Source organism: Rutidosis leptorrhynchoides, chromosome 8 (assembly GCF_046630445.1).
Source record: "Rutidosis leptorrhynchoides isolate AG116_Rl617_1_P2 chromosome 8, CSIRO_AGI_Rlap_v1, whole genome shotgun sequence".
In the NCBI taxonomy this organism is placed as follows: Eukaryota; Viridiplantae; Streptophyta; class Magnoliopsida; order Asterales; family Asteraceae; genus Rutidosis; species Rutidosis leptorrhynchoides.
The window spans coordinates 102,037,990-102,058,709 of NC_092340.1; the positions used below are offsets into that span (position 1 = coordinate 102,037,990).

A 20,720-nucleotide genomic window follows, 5' to 3' on the forward strand; every position below is an offset into this window, starting at 1 on the left:
TCTCATTTTACCCGGGTAAGGAAGCGGTGGTTGGTATGGTTTAACATAAGGTTTAGCCTTAACTGTATTATCTTCATTAACCTTTTCAACTACCAGTTCTGTTTCCTTCTCTTGCTCAGGCTGTGGTGCCTGTGTAGTGGGAATAGAGTCATCAGAAATTACAGGTATTTCAGGTGGTTTGAGTGTAATACCACTTCTTGTGGTAATGGCTTTAGCTGTTTCATTTCGGGGGTTAGCATTTGTATCGCTAGGTAGACTCCTCGGTTTTCTTTCACCTATTAACCTTGCTAGGTTACTCACTTCTTGTTCCATATTTTGGATAGAAGCTTGTTGATTTCTAAATGCTTGAGCATTTTGTTCATTAGTTTGTTTCTGAGATGTGAAAAATTGTGTTTGATATTCAACTAGCTTCGACATCATATCTTCTAAATTTGGCTTTTTATCATCGGTTTGTGGTGGTTTATTTGGAAAAATAGGTCTTTGCTGGTTGTAAGTATTGTTAGATACTTGTTGATTGCTAGGACCTTGTTGGTTGTTGTATGGAACATTTCGGTTATAATTCTAATTTAGATTGTAGTTTAGTCTTGGTGGTTGATAATTATTCTGATAATTATTTCCAGACCTTTGGTTCATGTATGAAACATTCTCTTTGTTCCATTGTTTGTTCAATACTGAGACAATCTTTTGTCAAATGTGGTCCTCCACATTGCTCATAACTAATTCGTATTGCGTGAATATCCTTAGTCATCTTTTCCATTCGTCTTTCGAAAGCATGTAACTTTGCGGAAATGGAATCAAAGTCATGGCTAGAATCGGCTCTAGCCGCTTTAGATGAACGAAGAATATCTTTTTCCTGGTGCCACTCATGTGAGTGGGATGCTGTGTTATCAATAATTTTGTGAGCTTCAGTTGCGGTTTTCTTCATAATGGAACCACCAGCTGCTGTGTCGATGTCTTTTCGTGTAGCAACATCGCATCCTTGGTAGAATATTTGTACTATTTGATAAGTGTCTAAACCATGTTGAGGACATCCTCTCAACAACTTTTCGAATCTTGTTCACGCCTCATATAAAGTTTCATTTGGCTTCTGCGTGAACGTAACAATTTCTCCTTGAAGTCTCACGGCTTTGGATGCCGGAAAGAATCTTTTAAGAAATTTCTCAACTAAAACATCTCATGTGTCAATCGCTCCTTCAGGTAACGATTCTAACCAATCTTTGGCTTCTTCCTTTAAAGTCCAGGGAAATAATATGAGATAGATCTGTTCATCCTCAACTTCTCTGATTTTGAATAGAGTACAGATCCTATTAAAAGTTCGAAGATGTTCGTTTGGATCTTCTTTTGGCGTACCACTATATTGGCATTGATTAGTTACCATGTGTAGGATTTGTCCCTTGATTTCATAATTTGATGCATTAATGTCTGGTTGAGTAATGGCATGACCTTTGCCAGTGCGTGTAGCTCTCATTCGATCTTCCATACTTAGAGGTTCCTGATTTTCCATGATTGAAATTGTTGAATCTGAATCACTAGAGGATTCTAATTTAATGGTTTCTTCCTCGACAATCTCTGGATGAATAATTTGTGGTTTAGGAGGAATAATTAGTGGTTCAGGATCTCTGAATTGTCCTTGAATATCCTCCGGGTTCTCAATTGTGAGGTCGGGTTCAAAAAATGGATTATCAGAAATTTGAATTGGAGTACTTGATTGATTAGATGATGATGATTCTAAAGAAAAATCAACGGCGACAATATTGGCTAGATGTCTTGATCGAGTTACAGGTGGTGAACGTATGAAAGGTGGTGAACGTTTTGCTCGGTGCATTCACTGAATATTCTATTAGTTATAAAGATAAAAAATTATATAAGTTATCAAATTAATAGACTTTTCTTATTTTACGCACATTTTGAATAGCCAATAGATGCAGCAGGTAGCCAGGACCCTTTAAATCGGAAGCCCACAACTCGCCACTAACAAATCCAACTATTACTACGAACCAGAAAATTTGGATGTCTATCAATTTAACCGCTTAAAATAATTTTTTCGCCGAAATTTAAAGAAAATAAAGAAAATTCTATGTTCTAAAAACTAGAGCGTAGAAATGAGAAAGAAAAAGCACGTTGAAAAATAAGAGGTCGAAAAACAAACGTCGAAAAATAAAAAGTAAAAAACAAACAATAAGAAAGTAGAGCGTCGAAACTTAATAGTCTAAAAACTTAAGAATAAAAAGTTGCGGCTAAAGGTATTAAAGCTTAAAGGAATTCTATATCCAAAATGGCAATAACTTAAAAAGCACTAAAATTTATTTAAAACTAAAGCGATAAGTGACGTCGCAAAATTATAAAGCGTCTAAATCTTAATCTAAAGAAAAAGCACTTAAGTGATTTTACGGCAAAGTCTAAAAATCTAGGAATATAAAATACTACGGCAAAAACTAAGTTTAAAACTAATTACGAACGATAAATATAAACTACGTACTAAATAATAAAAAGATACTAAAATGATAAAATTACTTATTTTTATAAAAATATTATTTTTATATTATTATTTTATAAAAGTATTAATTTATATATTAATAAAACTAATTAAAACTTAAAATACAAAGTTAAATAAAACTAAAACTAATTATTATTTAACTAAAACCCTAAATCTAATTAATTAATAATAATTATAAATTAATCGTAACCCTAATACTGTCGGCAGAGGATTCAGAGCTGTCCCATCAGCTCATGCGATCGCATGAGTTGGAGGCTATAGAACCATGCGGTCGCATGGACTGCAAATCCAGAAATGGTTTTGGGCTGCTACAGTGTTCAAGTCCGATTACTTTTATATTTTTTTTCTGATTTTAATTTATATAAAATATAAAATAAACTTATTAGTTTTAAAAAAAATTACTTATTCGTTTTATAACTCTTAAAATATAAACTTTTTTTTGACACTTAAAAAGATATATATATTTTTATGTTTTTATATTTTTGAACTTATATATATATATTTATATATATATATATATATATATATATATATATATATATATATATATATATATATATATATATATATATATATATATATATATATATATATTTTACAAAAATAGATTAAAAACTAATATTTTTTTATAGCGTTTCGCTTTCGTCCCCGGCAGGGCGCCAAAAATACTTGATGTGTGCGAGGTGTAGTACGAAATAGATTATATTTTACTACGAAATACTATTAAATACGCTACAATTTTACACAAGTTATTTTTTTTTTATTGAATGGATATACCTAAACCTTGCTACAAAACTTATAGGCAGTGTACCTAATCGTAGAGTAGTGTAGTTTTTAGTAAGTCCGATTCGTTCCACAGGGAGTCAGCTAAGTTTAACGCATATATACTTATATATATATATATATATATATATATATATATATATATATATATATATATATATATATATATATATATATATATATATATATATATATATATATATATATATATATATATATATAAAAGTATTATTATTATTATTATAAAGGGGGTTTTTTACCGTTTAGTGACGGGTTTGTCGATTTTATGTCTTAAGTCACAATTAAAACCTAATGTAAAATATTAAATATAAATATAACTTAATTTAAAGCGTAAAGTAAATGACGATAAATAAAAGTGCGATAAATAAAATTGCAGTAATTTAAAGTACGATAAATAAAATGACGATAAATCAAATGACGATAAATCAAATGACGGTAAATAAAAGTGCGATGAGATATAAAATAAAGGAATTATGCTTATTTAAACTTCCGTAATCATGATGTTTGACGTGTTGATTTTAATTTATTACCATGGGTTAATTGTCCTTTGTCCTGGATTATTCGATACGTCCATCTGGTTTTTGTCCATAATAGTCTATCGGTCATAAATATAAAGTGCGAGCGCCCTCGTCAAATTACCCTTATACCCGAAGTCAAATATTCCAACTAATTGGGGACTTAAACTGTAATAAGGTTTTAATACTTTGTTAATGATTACACCAGGTTATCGACTGCGTGTAATCTAAGGTTTTAATACTTTATTAACAATTACACCAATTTTCCTTGTATGTAATTCACCCCTGTTTTAATGAGTCCATTGACTATTAATCCATTCCCGTGTCCGGTTAAATGAACGATTATTAGTATTTATAAATATCCCGCCCATCGTATCCGATCGAATGTATGTGGTTATTTATAATTACCTCAAATTGTAAATCTCTATATTAAATTAACGAACTATTATTCAGTTAAACAAATATAAAGCCCATTAATAGCCCATAGTCCAATTTCACAAGTGTCGGTCTTTTGTTCAAACCACAATTATGGTCCAAAGCCCAATAACCCAGTCTTAATATTTAGTCCAACATCACGATTACTTCGGCTTAAATAAGCATAATAATAACTTAGCTACGAGACATTAATTTAAAAAGGTTGAACATAACTTACAATGAGTATTAATCGCGTAGTGTTACACGGACAGAGTTTCGACTTACAAACTTAAAATATTCGCTACTATAACCTTATTATTATTAACTTAATATTAAAATTATAATTATAAAATAAATATAAATATAATTGAGAGAGTGATCAGAGAGATGTATGATGAAGGTGTACACAATTCGTCTGAAAATTGCTGAATTTATAGATGTGGTAAGGTACTTCACTCCATGCTATCACATGGGAATAAGGCCTCCAGGCCATGCGATCGCATGGCCTACTTTTCCAGCATCAAATGCTTCCAAAACGTGGCCGGCTCTTGATTTATTTATTATATAATATAATATATATAATTTTATATATATTATATTCTTGTGCATCGTTGACTTGTAATTTTAGGCCTGTTGCGTCGCGCGTTGATACTCGGCTTATGTCCCGGTTCCGGATTTTCGAACGTCCTTTCGTACGATTTAATATCGTGTACTTTGCGTTTTGTGGCTTGTACTCTTGTAATTTTTAGACGTTTCTCAGCAATAATTTGAACCACTTGGATTGTACTTTGTACTTTTTAGCATTTTGGTCGTTTGCGTCTTCAAATCGTCGAATCTGTCTTTTTTCTTCACCTTTTATTATTTAAACAAATATCACTTGGAAATAGAACAATTGCAATTAAAAGCTTGTCTTTCTTGAAGGATAATGCTATGAAATATGTGTTCATTTTTAGTATTATCACCATAAAAAGTGAGTAAGAAGCCAAATGCTCGGTATGGTAGTAAGCCAGTCAAGGGCCCAAAACCTGAGTGTTATAATTGTGGGAAGGTAGGACAATTTGCAGCTGAGTGCATGTCCAGAAAACCTTCCTCACATGCTAAAACATTTTCAAAAGCTGAAAAGTACAAGAACAAGTACAAGGCAATGAAGGCCCAAATGAAGGAAAGTTCAAAGGCTGATAAGAAAGAGAAGAAACCAGAAAAGGTGTTATTTGCTGAACATCCTGATTGGGATGAAATCAGGTCATCTTCATCTTCTGATAATGAAACTGATGAAGATTGTGCTGGTTATGCTTCTGGTAAAAAGTTGTGTTTAATGGCCATAGAAGTAGACGAGTTGGTAGAGGAAGAAAGTGGTAGTACATTTTTAGCTGATATGAGGGAAGCTGATCAGAAAAGAGATTCACCTCAATGGAAATCTGAAATGCTGTATAAGGTTGATAATTTTTGAACTTATACTGATGATGAAAAAGTTGAAATGTTTGACTACCTGAGAATTGACTTAAGCAGAGGCAGCAAACGTGAAGAAGTTTTCAAAACTGAAATTAAATCTTTAAGTGGAAAACTTAAATATAAATCTGATGAAATTAAGATTTTGAAAGATGAAATTTCTAAACTTGAAAAACAGAACTATGCTTTAAAATCTCTTCAATCAGACGCAGCAGTAGTCCAAAACCAGCTTACTGACCTTAAAAAGGTGGTAGCCTCTTGGTGTTTATCTGCTCAATGCACAACTAAGTGCATTAATGAGGAGATACCTGCCCAGGTTAAGGCATTCTTTGCTGATGACTATGCTGCTGCTGTTGCTCATGCTGAAGTTACTTTTTTGGACCCTGTGCTTGAAACTGGTCCTGATGCTGTCTTGTCAAGTACTTTTGCTAAGATAGTTAATGGTAACAAGGTCTTCACAAATAAATTTGTAAGACCTACTGCTAACCCACCACCTGCCATGAAAGAGATAATGAAAGATGAAGAAAGAGCAAGAGAAGCTAGTACCTCAAATGATGAGACTACTGACCCCTCTAGCATCTACTACATGACTCCAAAAGAAAGACACATAAAAAGGGAAATCACTGAAAACAATCAAAGATAGTTAAAATCAATTGATTCCCCTTCTTGTTCGAGTTCCACCAATGCTGAGCCAGCTAATGAAAATTGTACTGGTCAATCAGTAGCTGCAGACAAGCCAGCAAAATGTAATACTGGCAAGTCCAAGGTAGCAATCAAAATTCATACCGGTCAACCAGTATCAGTAGACAAGCCAGTAACTTCCCACACTGGCTTGTCAAATGAAAAAGGCAAAACAGTATACCATGATTTTGGTACTGGTTCCAAGAAGAAAGATGCCCTTAAGGAAAAAGCTAAAGTGAACCAAATCGTGGAATCAAGTGCTGGGTCATCTATCACTGAGATAATGACTGTTAAGCTTGACTGTCTCATAGCAGCTATAGCCAAAAGCAGACCTGATCTTACTGACCTTATTAAGTCATAACAGCTATAGTCGAAAGCAGATCTGATCTTACTGCCCCTATTAAGTCTGTGTATGACCAGTCACCAAGACCAAAAGTAAGAAAATGCTACAAATGTGGCAGCAAGTTTCACTTGGCCAATCAGTGTACTCTAACCCAACCCCCATCTGCTACTGCCTCTTCAAGAAGACCAGCAGAAAGGAAGAGATTATCAAAAATGACCCTTCCAGAACCCATCCTCAGATGGGTTCGCAAAAAGAACTAATCTCTTAGCTACTGTGCAGGGCATTCGAAACAAGTAAATCTAGTATCTCAACAGTGGATGTTCGAGACATATGACCGGATGTAAGTCCCTGCTGATGTTCGAGACAAAGATGGTCCAGTTGTTTCATATGAAGATAATTCGTTGGGTTATACAAAGGGTTTTGGTACTTTAACAAATAGGAATGTTACATTTTCAAATGTGGCATATGTCGTTGGGCTTAAACACAATTTACTCAGCATAAGCCAACTGACAAGCAAAAGTAAGATAGTCCAATTCAGAAAGAAAATTGGCACTATTTTTGATAAGACAGGGAAGCCACTGCTGACAGTAAAAAGACATGAGAACATATATCAAATTGACATGAACACATCAGTCACAACAACTGATACTTGTTTTTATTCAAAGGCAGCAGACAACCTCAAGTGGTTATGGCACAAGAGACTCTCACATCTCAATTTCAAAGATATTCACAAATTGTCAAGTAAAAGTTTGGTGTCTGGGCTGCCCACAATGTCTTATGTGAAGGACATATTGTGTCCTGTTTGTGAAAAATGGAAGCATCATCATGCATCATTCAAGTCAAAGCAGATTTCATCTGTTGAGAAACCATTTCGCTTACTTCGTATGGATCGTTTTGGTCCTGTTAATGTGGCCAGCTGTAGTGGGAAGAAATATACACTGGTTATTGTTGATGAATATTTCAGATACACTTAGGTATTCTTTTTGAAGCAAAAGAGTGAAGCTGCTGATGAAATTATCAATTTTATAAAAATAATGGAATTATTGAATGGGCAATTGGTAAAGCAGCTAAGAAGTGATAATTGTCTGAAAAAATTATTATCTTTTGTTATTTGGCTTGTATGCTTGGACTTGGTTGCCCTTTCTGAACAATGGTTATGTATGCTTTGGATATGACATTTATAACACTAGTTCTTTTAAGTTTAGCATGCTTTTTTGTGTAAATTTTACCATGGATTTCATCCTGTTGAGGTGGGTAATAAACTTTCTCCCTGCAGGATTTGTCAGACAGTGATCACTTTTAAGGAAACTTTATTTCCTTACTTCGAGCATTACGAAGGAAATTTTGCTTCATTGCTCGGTATTATGTGGGTTTTGACAGGGATACTTATACCTTTAAGGTATATTCCAGCTGCCATATCCTCATGTGATTCCTTATTTGTGATGGAATTTGATTTTGTTAAGACATTGTTATATTAAAAGGGTTGTAGGAAGTTCAGTAGGTTTTTTGTAGGAAGTTTGTAGACTTCAACTACCAATACAATAACTTTCAACTAAATACTAAAAAGAAAAGATACAAAGCTTCTAATGGTAGAACTTTCAGAGGTTTTCTCTGTTCCATGCTCTTGGTATGGGCTTCCCAACAGTTGTCTCTAGCTTGTAGGAACCTTTGCCTAGCACTTGTGAAATTATGTAAGGACCTTCTCAATTAGGCCCTAGTTTTCCTTCGTATTCCACCTTGCTTGTGATGTTGAGCCTTAGGACATAGTCTCCTACCCTGAAAGTCGTGGGCTTCACTCATTTGTTGTAATAGCCTTCGATCGTTCGCTTGTATGAAGCTTCGCGGACCAAGACTGCCTCTCTCCTTTCTTCGAGTAGATCTAAGTTGATTCGGATATTTTCTTCGTTATTTTCATGGTTTGCCGTCCTGTCTGTTAAGACTTATATTTTAGCTGGAAGAACAGCCTTTGTTTCATATGTGAGGCTATAAGGTGTCTCTCCATTGCTTCGCTTCGGGGTCGTCCTGTGAGCCCATAATACGAGGGGGAGTTCATCAATCCATCCATTTCTGCACTTACCTAGGCGCTTCTCGATTCCCTTGACTATATCTCGGTTAGTTACTTCTACCTGACCATTGCCCTGAGGATGATATACCGAAGTGAAGTTTTGTTGGATTTTCAATCTGATGTGTTAAAACGTAACCTTTAAAATGTAGACAATATGCTTAATAATTAACACATAATACAGGCAACTAAAACCCGATCATGTAGTAACTAGCAAGTAAATTGACCAGTTCGATCCACAGGGAGAAGTTTGTTTAAATGATTTTACCACGATTAATTATTCTAAAAAGGGGGTTTATATTTGAAGTTGTGTTTTTGTTTAACGAAACAGTAAATAAATATAATGAATGACAATAATGAGAATGCGGTGTTTACTTCTATGCTTGATAGATGACAGGGATTGTTCTTTTATAATTAAAACCGTTATGCGATAGTTACAAAAGAGTAGTTTATATCAATTTCACAATATCTATAAACTTAAGAACTATGTTTAATCAACAGGATTCTTTCTTGGTTAAATTCACATAAAACCTAGTTTACTAAGATCACTCTAAGTAAACTACATGATTGTAAAACCTAAATATCATCCAATTACCATCCTATATTCACATATAGGTGTCTAGATCACTAGGTGTTGAAGTACAAATTATAGCCTTTGATAAATTCACATAAATCAAGTCATAACTCGTATAATTGAACTACAATATAAAGATAGTTACAACAATGGATCTCTTGAAAGAACATGGTGATTTAGATTGATTAACTAACTAGATTCAACCCGGTTAAACTCACGTGAAACCTTAATTACAACAATCACTTGAGGTAATTTCATAACTATGTTGCTTTGGAACTTATTCAATTACCGAATTAAACACATAACAAAATCACTTAAGTGTATGTATCTAATCGTCTAGATTACTAGATGTATTGAAGTATAGATTGTTTTCCTAGTTAACTCACATTAATAGGTTGCAATCTATATAATTGAAGTAATGATCTAAACATGCATAACAATGGTTCTTACGGTTGAACTAGATAATTAAATCAATCAAACATATGTATAACTAGCATAACATCAAAGTATAGAACAATCCCAAGCCATAAATCTTACATTGAAGCAAACACACAAGGCTTTTAGCCTAACATAATCATAGTAGAACTAATGAAACAGTAAATACAAGTTGAATTCATGTTAAAAAGATATAGAACAATAGTACCAATTGCGATAAACGATCCTAGCTTAATATTGATGTTGAAAGAGTGGAGATTAACTTGCAGCCTTCCTTGGACCTTGAAAATCGTCTTAAAACTGGGGGAGAACGTAGTAGTGAAGAGTCCTTAAGTAAGTAACCATTTGCTTCATTAAATAGCCTCAAAAGTTAGGTATTTTGGCCAGAAAGTGACCAGATGCGCCGCATCTCTTTGGGATGCACCGCATCTCTTTACGTTTAGTAGATTCCAGCTCGATTCTACACTCAGGACTGTCGGCAGGGGGTCAGATGCGCCGCATCTGGGATAGATGCGCCGCATCTGGGACAGATGCGCCGCATCCATCTCAGATGCGCCGCATCTGTTGCTATTTTGGCCCAGAAGTCTTCATGCTCCGCATCTGAAACTGTTGGGAGTTATTTGGTGTAAAGATGCGCCGCATCTAAGAGAGATGCGCCGCATTTGGACCTGTTTCAGTGGTTTCGGGCTGTTTTACGCATTCGATCTTCGTTTTAACTCTGTTTTCGCTGTTGGTCTTCATTTATTCATTCACAATGGACTTTTTACAAATGTACATGAATTACAATACATACGTATAACAATTACATACAAATGGAACAACAATGGATCGAAATAACGACAATAAACATGTATAATTTTGGCGTTATCACAATCATTCGCAGAAATTTGGGAATTGCCCTTCTACAAACTGTTTCCCATAATCAGAGATTATCTCTTAGGAAACTCCGAACGTCATACAATATGTTCCTAAACGAATTTTTCCACTTGTTTGCCTGTGATTGCTTTCAAGGGCTTTGCTTCGACTCACTTGGCATAGTCGATTGCCACTATTAGGAACCTTGGGCTACCAGGGAGTCGTTAATGGGTCCTACTATGTCTATCCCTCACTTTATGAACGGCCAGGCTGAGGTTACTGAGACTAATTGTTGCTTCGGTAGCCTGGGACATTCGAGTGGATATGGCAGGATTCACATGTTTGCAGTATCATTGCTGCGTCGTGGTACATCGTAGTCCAGTAGTATCCAAGCCTCATGTTCTTCGCGACTACCGTCCTGGGTCCTGCGTGGAGGCCACATATGCCTTCATACATTTCTTAAATTATCACAGTTGCTTGCTTCGGTCCCACACATCGAAGCCATGGGGTTAGGAAGGATCTTTGTTACAGGGCCCCATTCATCATTTTGTAAGAAGGTGATTTTATTCTTATCTTCCTGGCTTCATTTTTGTCCTCTGGTAATATTCCTGCTTCGAGATACACTTGCAGTGTAGTCATCCAAGTTACTTCATCTTCTTGTATAAGGTCATTGATTTCCTCTTCAAGGATTGATTTCTTTTCTAGCACCTCCACCAAGACCCTTTTTACAAGATGCTCAAATGTTAATGAAGCGAGTTAGCTTAGTGCATCTGACATCTTGTTTTGGCTTAGTCAGACATGATCATTGTTGAATCTTTTGTAACTTTCAATTAGTTCCTTCGCTTTTGTGAGGTAGAGTTAGATGGTGGGTTGCCGAGCTTCAAAAGTGCCCATGATTTGGTTAGCCACCAACTAGGAGTCAACAAAAGCACGAGGGTGAAGAATCTTTAGTTCCTTCGCCATTCTAAGCCCCGCAAGTAGTGATACGCATTCAGCTTCGTTATTGGTTGTTACGAACTCGAAACGAAGTGCATAAGTAAATTCTTTTCCTTCGGGATTTATCAACATTAGACCGGCACCTGATCCATCGGAGCTTGACGCACCATCAGTATACAACTTCCATTCTTCATTTTCAACTTTCGGAGTGATAGTTTGAGTGGAGCCTTTTGCATCTTCTTCGTCGATGAAATCTGCCAAGACTTGCCCTTTGATCGTGTGTCTTACCCTGAATTCAATATCATGTTCACCTAGATCGATGGCCCACTTGTCCATTCTTCCTGACTTTCCAGGCTTCGAAAGTACTTGTCTAATGGGTTTGTTGGTGAGTACCACTATTTGGTGTACTTGGAAGTATCTCCAAAGTTTCCTAGCTGTGTGGATAAGTGCTAAGGTGAGCTTCTCGAGCTCAGGATAATTCATATCTGCTCCTTGAAGTACTCGACTAATGAAGTATATCGATACTTGTGCTTTTTCTCGTTCTGAGACTAAGACTGCGCTGATACACTCTTTCGAGGCGGCCATGTATATGAAGAGTGTTTCTCCCTGCATGGGTGAAGTTAAGCTTGGGAGATTGGCTATATATTCCTTCATTTCAACAAATGCCTTTTCCGCTTCCTCACTCCAGACTATTTTCTTTTTTTCCAAGCATCCTTTCAAGACTTTGAAGAAGGGTAGTTTTTTTTATGCTCCTTGTGATACAAACCTTCTAAGCGATGCTAGCTTTCTCGTTAAACTCTGCATGTCTTTTATGGTTACTGGAGTTTGGAGTTGCTTGAGCTTGTTAATTTTTTTCAGGATTCGCTTGAATTCCCATCTTGGTGATTTTTCTCTTCGCCTATTTGCTGGGGCATCATCATGAACGAAGGTACCTGCTGTTTCCTTTTCCTCTAACCAGATATATGCTTTATCTAGTAAATCTTCATAAGTATTTGGTAGGTCTCTGCTAAGATGCTCGATGAGTGGTCTGACCCTGGATCCGTACAGTAATCCGGATATTCTTTGGGATTCTGGTAGGTTGGGGATTTGCTGGGTTTCGTTGTTATACCTATTAAGGAAAGCACTAGAGCTTTCGTTATCCTTTTGTTTTATTCCATGTGCTGCTACATGATTCTTTTTGTGTCATTTCCGTTGGCTAAACTTAGATCTAAATTGGTGTTTCCGGTCATCGAACCTAACCACCGAGTCTTTTGGTAGGGAGTCAAACCAAACTCCTGCGTCTACTTTTAACATGTAAGAGAACGTGTGGCACGCTACGGGTATGTCCCATTTGGCCATTCGCACCGCACCTTCGAATATATTAAAGAAATCATTTGGGTCGTCCTTTCCTTCGTAATATACTAAGTGCGCAGGTATTTTCATTCCATCCGGGAATGAGCAAAGTTGGATATATGGTACAAAGGGGGTTTTCTGGTTCACCCAAAAGTTACCGTTAATCGTGTTTGGAGGAATTCCCTAGTTACCTTGGGAATAACACATTCCTCCCTCGTTAAGAGGGTACACCCAAGTGGTTGACATTTGTTGCGGTGGCAGGTCCCAATTTTGGAAGTAAGCGTGGTTGGTCCCTTGTTGCAATGGGACATTTGGTAAGCTACCTACAGGGACTGTTTCTACATAATGGCATGTTGGGAGCGACATAAGGATTTCCTTGGGTCCATATATATTGGTTTGGCTGTATGGCACCACCCCAACTTGGGTGAGGTGGCGGTATGTGACTATTTGGTACTTGGGGTGTTACGGACACAATTGGGGCTGACATATTTCAAGTATAGAGAGGCGCTGTGGGTATAGTTAATTAGGGTTACCTAAGGCACACTTGCAGTTTCTCTCGTCTGGGTTGTAGCTTGTGTTGATGAGTTCGCTGGTAAGCTCTTAGGCGGGAGGCTTTAGCTTGGTGGTTCCATTTCCAGCTCTTCGTCATATTCTTCTCTTTCATATATCAGCACCCGTCTACTTTGCAAGATACCCGTATCTCTTAGGTACCTTATCACTGACCGGATGTGATCGTAGTTTTTTAGCACGAAGGTTTTGTCTATTAACGGAGGTGGCTCCACGAAATGCGAGCCATGGCAGTTTGTTGAGACAAATTCTGTGGGAGTGATGGGCGACCTAGTGAGGCACTACTAGAAAAGTATAAATTGGGGACGGCCTTTTTCGGGACGACATAATGTCGTCCCCAAAAATAAGGAAAACGACAAAAAATGGGCCAGCTTTTTCTGAGACGTTTGACCAGTTTTTTGGGGACGACATTTAGGGACGACATGTCGTCCCCAAAGAAATTACCATTTTTCATTTATTTTTTTGGTAAAAAACTGGCTCCAAAAAGCAAAAAAAATCCCGCCAAACTTTTGGGGACGACATGTCGTCCCTAAATGTCGTCCCCAAAAAAAGAATTATATTTAATTGTTTTTTTGGCGCAGAAATATTTGGCTCCAAAGGTGGGAAAATTTCGTGCTATTTTTTGGGGACGACACGTCGTCTCTAAAAACTTTTGGGGATGACATTTGTGGCGCCTTTTGTGGCGCACCAGCGCCACTAAAGGTACAAACGAAAAAAGGTTGAATTCAACTAGTAATATTATTTTCTAGTATAAGTATTGCGTCACACACTATCATACTATATGGTTGTCCATTTTTATTTATTTTTTTATTAACGATCCGTCAAAAATTATTATTATTAATATTACTAGTTGTTTTTTTACTTTAATTTTTTATTTACTATATATTCAATTTCAATTGTGGATTTATCATTTCTCATATGATGGTTATTTGTTAGGAAGTGGTACAAGTGATAGTTACTTGTAGATTGTAGACAAATACGAAAATCTGAAAGACAGAAATTGTGTATGTTGGCACTTCATCACGAATGTTCATTCATACATGCATGAATTATGAATAACATAACGTTTACAATAAAACTTACACGTTGGTATCTTATTAAGAAAATTGGACAAAACTTTGTCCCACATTAAACCAACTTGCACTACAGTAGTACTAATATATTACAACAATTAGAGTTTTAATAATAATAATAATAATAATAATAATAATTAGTTCCACCAATTTATCTCGTGATGGCCTCACTACATAATAATTAGTTCCACCAAGTCAAGAGCATATATTACTATATCTCTACCCCACTACATCACTTCCACCAATTTATCTCTATTAATTTCTCCGTAATTAGTTCTTATATTGCAATCAGTCACTTTTAATATATTATTTGGACATTGCCACTTCTTTACCAATAAAAAATAACACTGCCACTTAATAATTTTCACGAAAAATTAAATTTCCCTCCACCAAATTTATGACTCCCCCCAAGTCTAAGAGAGTTAGAAAAAGGTAAAAGGAGTTTTTCATGGTTCCAGTTGTCCAAAAGTTAGAAAATAGAAAACCATAACTTTTTTCATCTTCATTTCCATCTCTGATTTCTCTGCTTCTGGCGTTACACTACTGTATCAAGGTAACTCACATCTCAGTATCTCACTTCTTTCTCTAAATCTAAATGTAAATCTCTAGTAATTTTTTGTTTATTTTTTCACAATAAATAGAGTTAACGATATGAAATTGATTTTTTTTTGAACAGAACGATATGAAATTGATTATTAATGTTAAATTACAAAGTTTTAGAGATACATCAGTTTTGGTCCAAATTCTTTTAACTGTGATATGTGAAGTATTTTTGATTTTGATGTATTATAATCATGTAAAGTAGCAAACTGATTTGGAGTCAGGGGCGGAGTTAGTAGGGTGGCAGAGGGGTGCTTTGCCACCCCCAACTGAGGTAGTATATATGTATATGAATTGTGTTTTAATGGCTATATAATTGAGTTTAGAGTGACAATTTTGAAGTTGTAAAGTGAGGACAGAAAGAGTTGCAGGTAGAGTTTAGAATCTGGTAGGGATAACAACTTTTTGGTGAACTTCCAATCAACACCCCTCATCTTATAATTATAGTTTACTTTTGTCCTCGTAAATTTAACACCATGTCATTAAACTCTATATAGATTGCATTTACATGTTCAAATCTAACTGAATACGTAACTGTTTTTAAAGTTTTCATGAACTTAAAAAAAGAAGAACCAGTAGACGCACTTAAAGTTTAAATAAAAAATACTACTTAAATTGTTATTGAGATCTAAGTTACATGATTGTTTGTAAAGTTTTCATGAATAAAAATAAATAAAAAGCAGTAGATGCATTTAAATCAAATAAAACATGGAGTACATAATTTGTTCTAGTTGGAAGGTTGTTCATGAGGTCAATCATCGAAAACTGTGGGATAGAGACATCGTCGAAGAAACCGAAAGGGATGTTGTACACAACGCCAATTCATCCGATCTTATATTGGATGCTGATTTAGATAATATGACTTATACAAGTATGAGTGTACCTGGAGAATCATCAACAATTCATTTCAATCCACCAACACATGCAGTTGATGATGATGTTGACTTTATTATCGATTTAGACCCCATAATCCTTCCTCATGATTTATGTGAAGATGATGCTGATGTTTATGTGAAGATGACCCCACAATTCTGTAACATCCTGACATCGGGCCTAGGTGAAATTTACCTTTTTGCCCTTTAGGAGTGTTAAAGTGAATTTTAATGAAATATATAATTATTAATTATTTATAATTAATTGTTAGACCATTGGGTCCGTTTTATGACCAGGGTCCCGAAACAGGTTATATTATTTAATTATGACATCGTATGCTTTGCTGAATTAAATACGAAAGATATCTGATAACAGATAAATACCCGTGTATTATCGGGAATGGGTTTAAAACCCATTTAATTAAGTAAAACTGCTCGTGGTTTTTGTGGTTCCAGTACATTGTTTTATTTTCTTTTTATCTAGATCAAATAAAAACACACACATCACAAACACTAAAGCCTAGCCAAAATTGTTGATGATGAAGATGTAATTGAAGATTAAATTGTGGGTTTGTTCATCTCTCTCCCTCTCGTCTCTGTCACGCACCACTCGCCATCACCATTGAAAGACCTAGTTTTTATTGTTGAAGAGGATGATAAAATTGAAAGCTTTCAATCATGATTCGTGCTTCCTTTAACATCTAGCATCAAGGTTTGTCTTTAATTTATGCTTAATCTATGTTTATTTAGGGTTTTACTATTTGTTATTAAATGATGCAAATGGGTGCTTGAATCTTTTGATTTTGGTGATGAAATTGCTTGATAAATGTTAGATTTAAGTTGAATAATTGCTAGCAAATAATTTTGGGTTTGAATATAGCTAAAAAAAAATTGGTGTACCATGGGAGTGGACAGCAGCTTTTAGCTGCTACTGCTGCTGTTCGGTGGGCTGCCACCACTGCCACCACGGCTGCCCGCGGCAGCTGGTGGCCAGTGGTGGCGGTTGACGGATGGTGGCGGTGTTTGTCGATTTTTGGTACGCGAGATGGTTCGGGTTACCCGTTTGGACCCCGAATCGTTCGTGTTAATTTAGTAGTGATTGGTTTCGTCGTTTTTAGACTATGACCCATTTTTCTAGTTATAATTGGATTGTAAATGGTATAAGTATGTAAATAGTGTGGATTGCTGACTTTTAACTCGTGACCATAATGGTGAGTTAAATTTGGGTTATAAATTATATAAGTGGACTTTTTATACGGAATGCTCGGTTGGTAGTGACCCGAAACCCGTGGCCATAATTATGAATTGTGTGTAATATGTTTATATTTTAATGATTAGATCGCCCATTTGAACCCGTGACCCATTTGTGGATTTTGATTTTGTGTACATATGTGCATGTATAAGTGTATATATAGATTGATATATATTGATGTGTATATATGGGTATATATATTAAAATATTAACACACATATATATAAGAGTATATGTGTATGCAAATATGTGTGAATCGGCCATTTTGACCCCGTTGACCCATTTGCTTTCAAGTAAATTCCGGGCTCGTTCTGCGCAGAACAAGAAAAATAGGGCGAAGATGGAATACGCCAGTACGCAGGGTAGCAGGTCAATTGCCGACCGTGTGGTAAATCCTATTTTTAACTTTAGTTTATGGAAAATATTAATACGTGTCTGTAAATTTTAAATGGTCAAATATTAATATGTGTTTGCAGGCCTCTCTGGATCCTCCGAGTCTTATCGAAAACTTCAAGAACAACCACACTTTTAAGAAAGGTGGATGGAGTGGGGATAAAGCTAGGGTGAACCACGTAAGTACTTACATATATATATATATATATATATATATATATATATATATATATATATATATATATATATATATATATATATAAAGTCAAACGAAGTCAACAAAAGTCAATTGGGTTAAAATTGGGTTAAATTTAGTCAATTGGTCAATATGGGTTAAAATTGATTTAAATGAAGTCAATTGGTCAATATAAGTATATGTATATGTATATGTGGGCCAAATGGTCAATATGGGTTAAAATTGGGTTAAATTGAGTCAATTAGTCAATATGGGTCAATATAAGTATATGTATATGTATATACGGGTCAAATGGTCAATATGGGTCAAATGGTCAATTGGGGTCAATGTGGATTAAAATCGTCCCCAATTGAGTCATTTAGTCAATATGGGTCAATATAAGTATATGTATATGTGTATATGGGTCAAATGGTGAATATGGGTTGTCGTATTGTTATATGATAATACTAATAATAATATTTGTTAACTATGTAGGAAAAAATGTTGAAATTAAAAGAAAAATATCCGGAAAGGAGTGATGAAGTCATTATGTTGGAAGTTTTAGGCAAACGTCGCGGGTACCGTCGCGGAGTGGGTAAAACGTTACCCGGATCGGCTAGTACATCATCTTCATCATCAACTTGTCAAACAAGACGACCACCACCACCGGGTTCCGAAAACCCATTGCTAAAGGAAGCGGTATACGATACTTTTGCCTTTAACAATATGGCAATCCCGCCCCAATGGCAATCTTTTTTCCCAACCCCCAATCAAACTCAAGAAACCGAAGGTGAAGACGAAGGTGATGACGATGAAGACATGGAAGAAAGTGGTGCGTCTCAAAGCGAAAGTGATGAAGAAAATGAAGATGAAGCAAGGTAAGTTTGTAAGTTTGTTTGCTATTCGGATTTGGTTTAAGTTTGTAAACTTTGGATAATGTTTTAAGGTTGTAAACTTTGTGTCGGATTGTAATCTTTTAGTATTCGGATTAAGTTTGTAACGGTTGGATAATGTTTCGGACATGTTTTAATTAATGTTGAGCTTGTGTTTGTGAAATATATTGTGTTTTGTGCAACAGGTTTTGATTTGGTTTAAATGTGCCGTTTTTACGGCTGGAAAAGCAGTTTTTAATCGGCCCAAAAACGATAACAGCTTATTGGGGACGACATGTTGTACCCTTTTGTCGTCCCCAATTACATTTTAATATTATTATTATTATTTAGAATGAAAATAGGATATTTTAATATTATTTTTTTAGAGACGACATGTCGTCCCTAAAGAGTCGTCCCAATTAGATTAAAAATATTATAATTATTAATTCGTTGGAAAAATGATTTTTTTAATATTATTTCTTTAGGGACGACATGCCGTCCCTAAAAGTCGTCCCCAAAAAATGGACAAGATTAACAATTGAAAAGTCAAAGTGGGTCCCACCGTCGTCCCTAAAAAAAAATCAGTCGTCCCGAAAAACTTTTCGCGACAGAACACTGGGGACGACTTTATGGGGACGACATGTCGTCCCGCAAGATTATTGAGGACGACATGTCGTCCCTAAAAACAAAATTTTGTTGTCCCCAATTGGGGTTTTTCCAGTAGTGAGGGTCCCCACGGTCGAAAACTCCAGCAGTGGTGAGTCTGAAGTTTGTGCGCTTCTGGGTGGTGTAAAACCCGGAGGTATGTGACTGGAATCGGTTCTTGCTTAACAAGATGTATGAAATGTGAGTCCCACGGATGGCGCCAATTGTTTGTACAGTAACCGACGATCCTATATTAATATGGTGATATCCAAGTCACTAGAATGTGGAATGGGGTGATTATGGTTTTTTCTTTGTTCGCTGGCGATTTTCCGAAGGTAACAATCAAGTGATTGTTTTACGCCACCGAGATAAGTCAAACAACATGTGATGTTTGTATGAGGGTGAATGTTGAATGTGGAATTTATCCCGCATTCTCTTCTATTTATATGTGAATTGGAGCGGCTTTCCATACCGGCTCGCTAATTCCTAATGCTTTTGGTATACTAGTTGACCTTTCCTTATTCGTATGTCTGTAGAGGAAAGTAACCTTGTCCCTTTCTTTTGTTGTATAAACGTGCAGCCGAGCTAGGAATAGTTCAGCTACTTGACTTGTAATTGACCGAGGTTTTTGGGCTCCAAGATTACTATTCTTGCTCTGGTTTGTAAACCTCGTTAATTGTAGCTGATGTTTCCTTCGTACATTATATTGTGGCATATTCTTCGAAAGTAAACTTCGAAGCTATTGTGTACGAACGGGGGGTGAGGTATACTATCAGTTTTTCACTCTGTTCCAAAGTGGGTAGAAACAATTATATTCGATATATGTTTAAGTGGTTGTAGTTTTAGAATGTTTATCACAATGTATTGTTTTAAGTGGATCGTAGTATCAATTTAAGACGGATTATATAGATCCCGTTTTTAGTCCAGACCGGGTGTAGCTCTCTTCTTGGATTGATTTGTTGTTGATGGTGTGGTAATAGAACTGGGGATTTGGATGTAGTATATGATGTTTTTTCTTTTTAGGTTTAGTTTGTGGGTTGTGCTGGTTGCGCTCGATGGTCTTCTGCCAATTTGGATTGATTTAGCATTACGATGGTGTTTGGTCGGTGGTTTAACGGAGTCAAGTGATTTGGACGTTTTTCTATGGTTTTCTTCTATGGTTACACTCAAACTATCTCGCTTGTTTTCTTCGCTCCGGTACTACTTTCACATCTTTTTAAACAAACTCGTCGCCATCTATTGCTGTTTAGGTGAATTACATTTTGTTGCAGATCAAGAGTCGTGGAGTTCATAGACGTGAGTTTGATTGTCTTTTGTTTAATTGTCACTTGTTTGTGAATTTTTAGTTGTAGCATTACTGCAATGATAGATAGG

At 35.8% G+C, this 20,720-nt stretch overlaps 2 protein-coding genes and 1 non-coding gene across 3 annotated transcripts; 2 read left to right on the top strand and 1 right to left on the bottom strand.

The window, feature by feature from the left end:
- The first annotated feature begins 1,013 nt into the window (after positions 1 to 1,013).
- LOC139865457 (small nucleolar RNA R71) lies at positions 1,014 to 1,120 on the top strand. Its single transcript, XR_011764976.1, has one exon. It is a non-coding gene; the product is annotated as a small nucleolar RNA R71 (small nucleolar RNA).
- A 10,421-nt stretch (positions 1,121 to 11,541) lies between these two features.
- Positions 11,542 to 12,150, bottom strand: LOC139863681 (uncharacterized). Its single transcript, XM_071852289.1, has one exon. It carries the CDS (start codon positions 12,148 to 12,150, stop codon positions 11,542 to 11,544), a length of 609 nt encoding a protein of 202 aa, XP_071708390.1.
- Positions 12,151 to 17,551: 5,401 nt separating this feature from the next.
- On the top strand, positions 17,552 to 18,896 carry LOC139862843 (uncharacterized). The gene is made up of 3 exons (XM_071851474.1): positions 17,552 to 17,649; positions 17,738 to 17,833; positions 18,325 to 18,896. Exons 1-3 carry the CDS (start codon positions 17,602 to 17,604, stop codon positions 18,709 to 18,711), a joined length of 531 nt encoding a protein of 176 aa, XP_071707575.1. The 5' UTR covers positions 17,552 to 17,601; the 3' UTR covers positions 18,712 to 18,896.
- The last annotated feature ends 1,824 nt before the right edge of the window (positions 18,897 to 20,720 follow it).

Bases quoted from the DNA above. Each gene is read 5' to 3' on its own strand.
- LOC139863681 (XM_071852289.1), bottom strand. From the start codon at position 12,150: ATGGCCGCCTCGAAAGAGTGTATCAGCGCAGTCTTAGTCTCAGAACGA.
- LOC139862843 (XM_071851474.1), top strand. From the start codon at position 17,602: ATGGAATACGCCAGTACGCAGGGTAGCAGGTCAATTGCCGACCGTGTG. The intron at 17,650-17,737 runs GTAAATCCTATT...ATGTGTTTGCAG, and splicing joins GGTCAATTGCCGACCGTGTG to GCCTCTCTGGATCCTCCGAG. The intron at 17,834-18,324 runs GTAAGTACTTAC...TTAACTATGTAG, and splicing joins ATAAAGCTAGGGTGAACCAC to GAAAAAATGTTGAAATTAAA.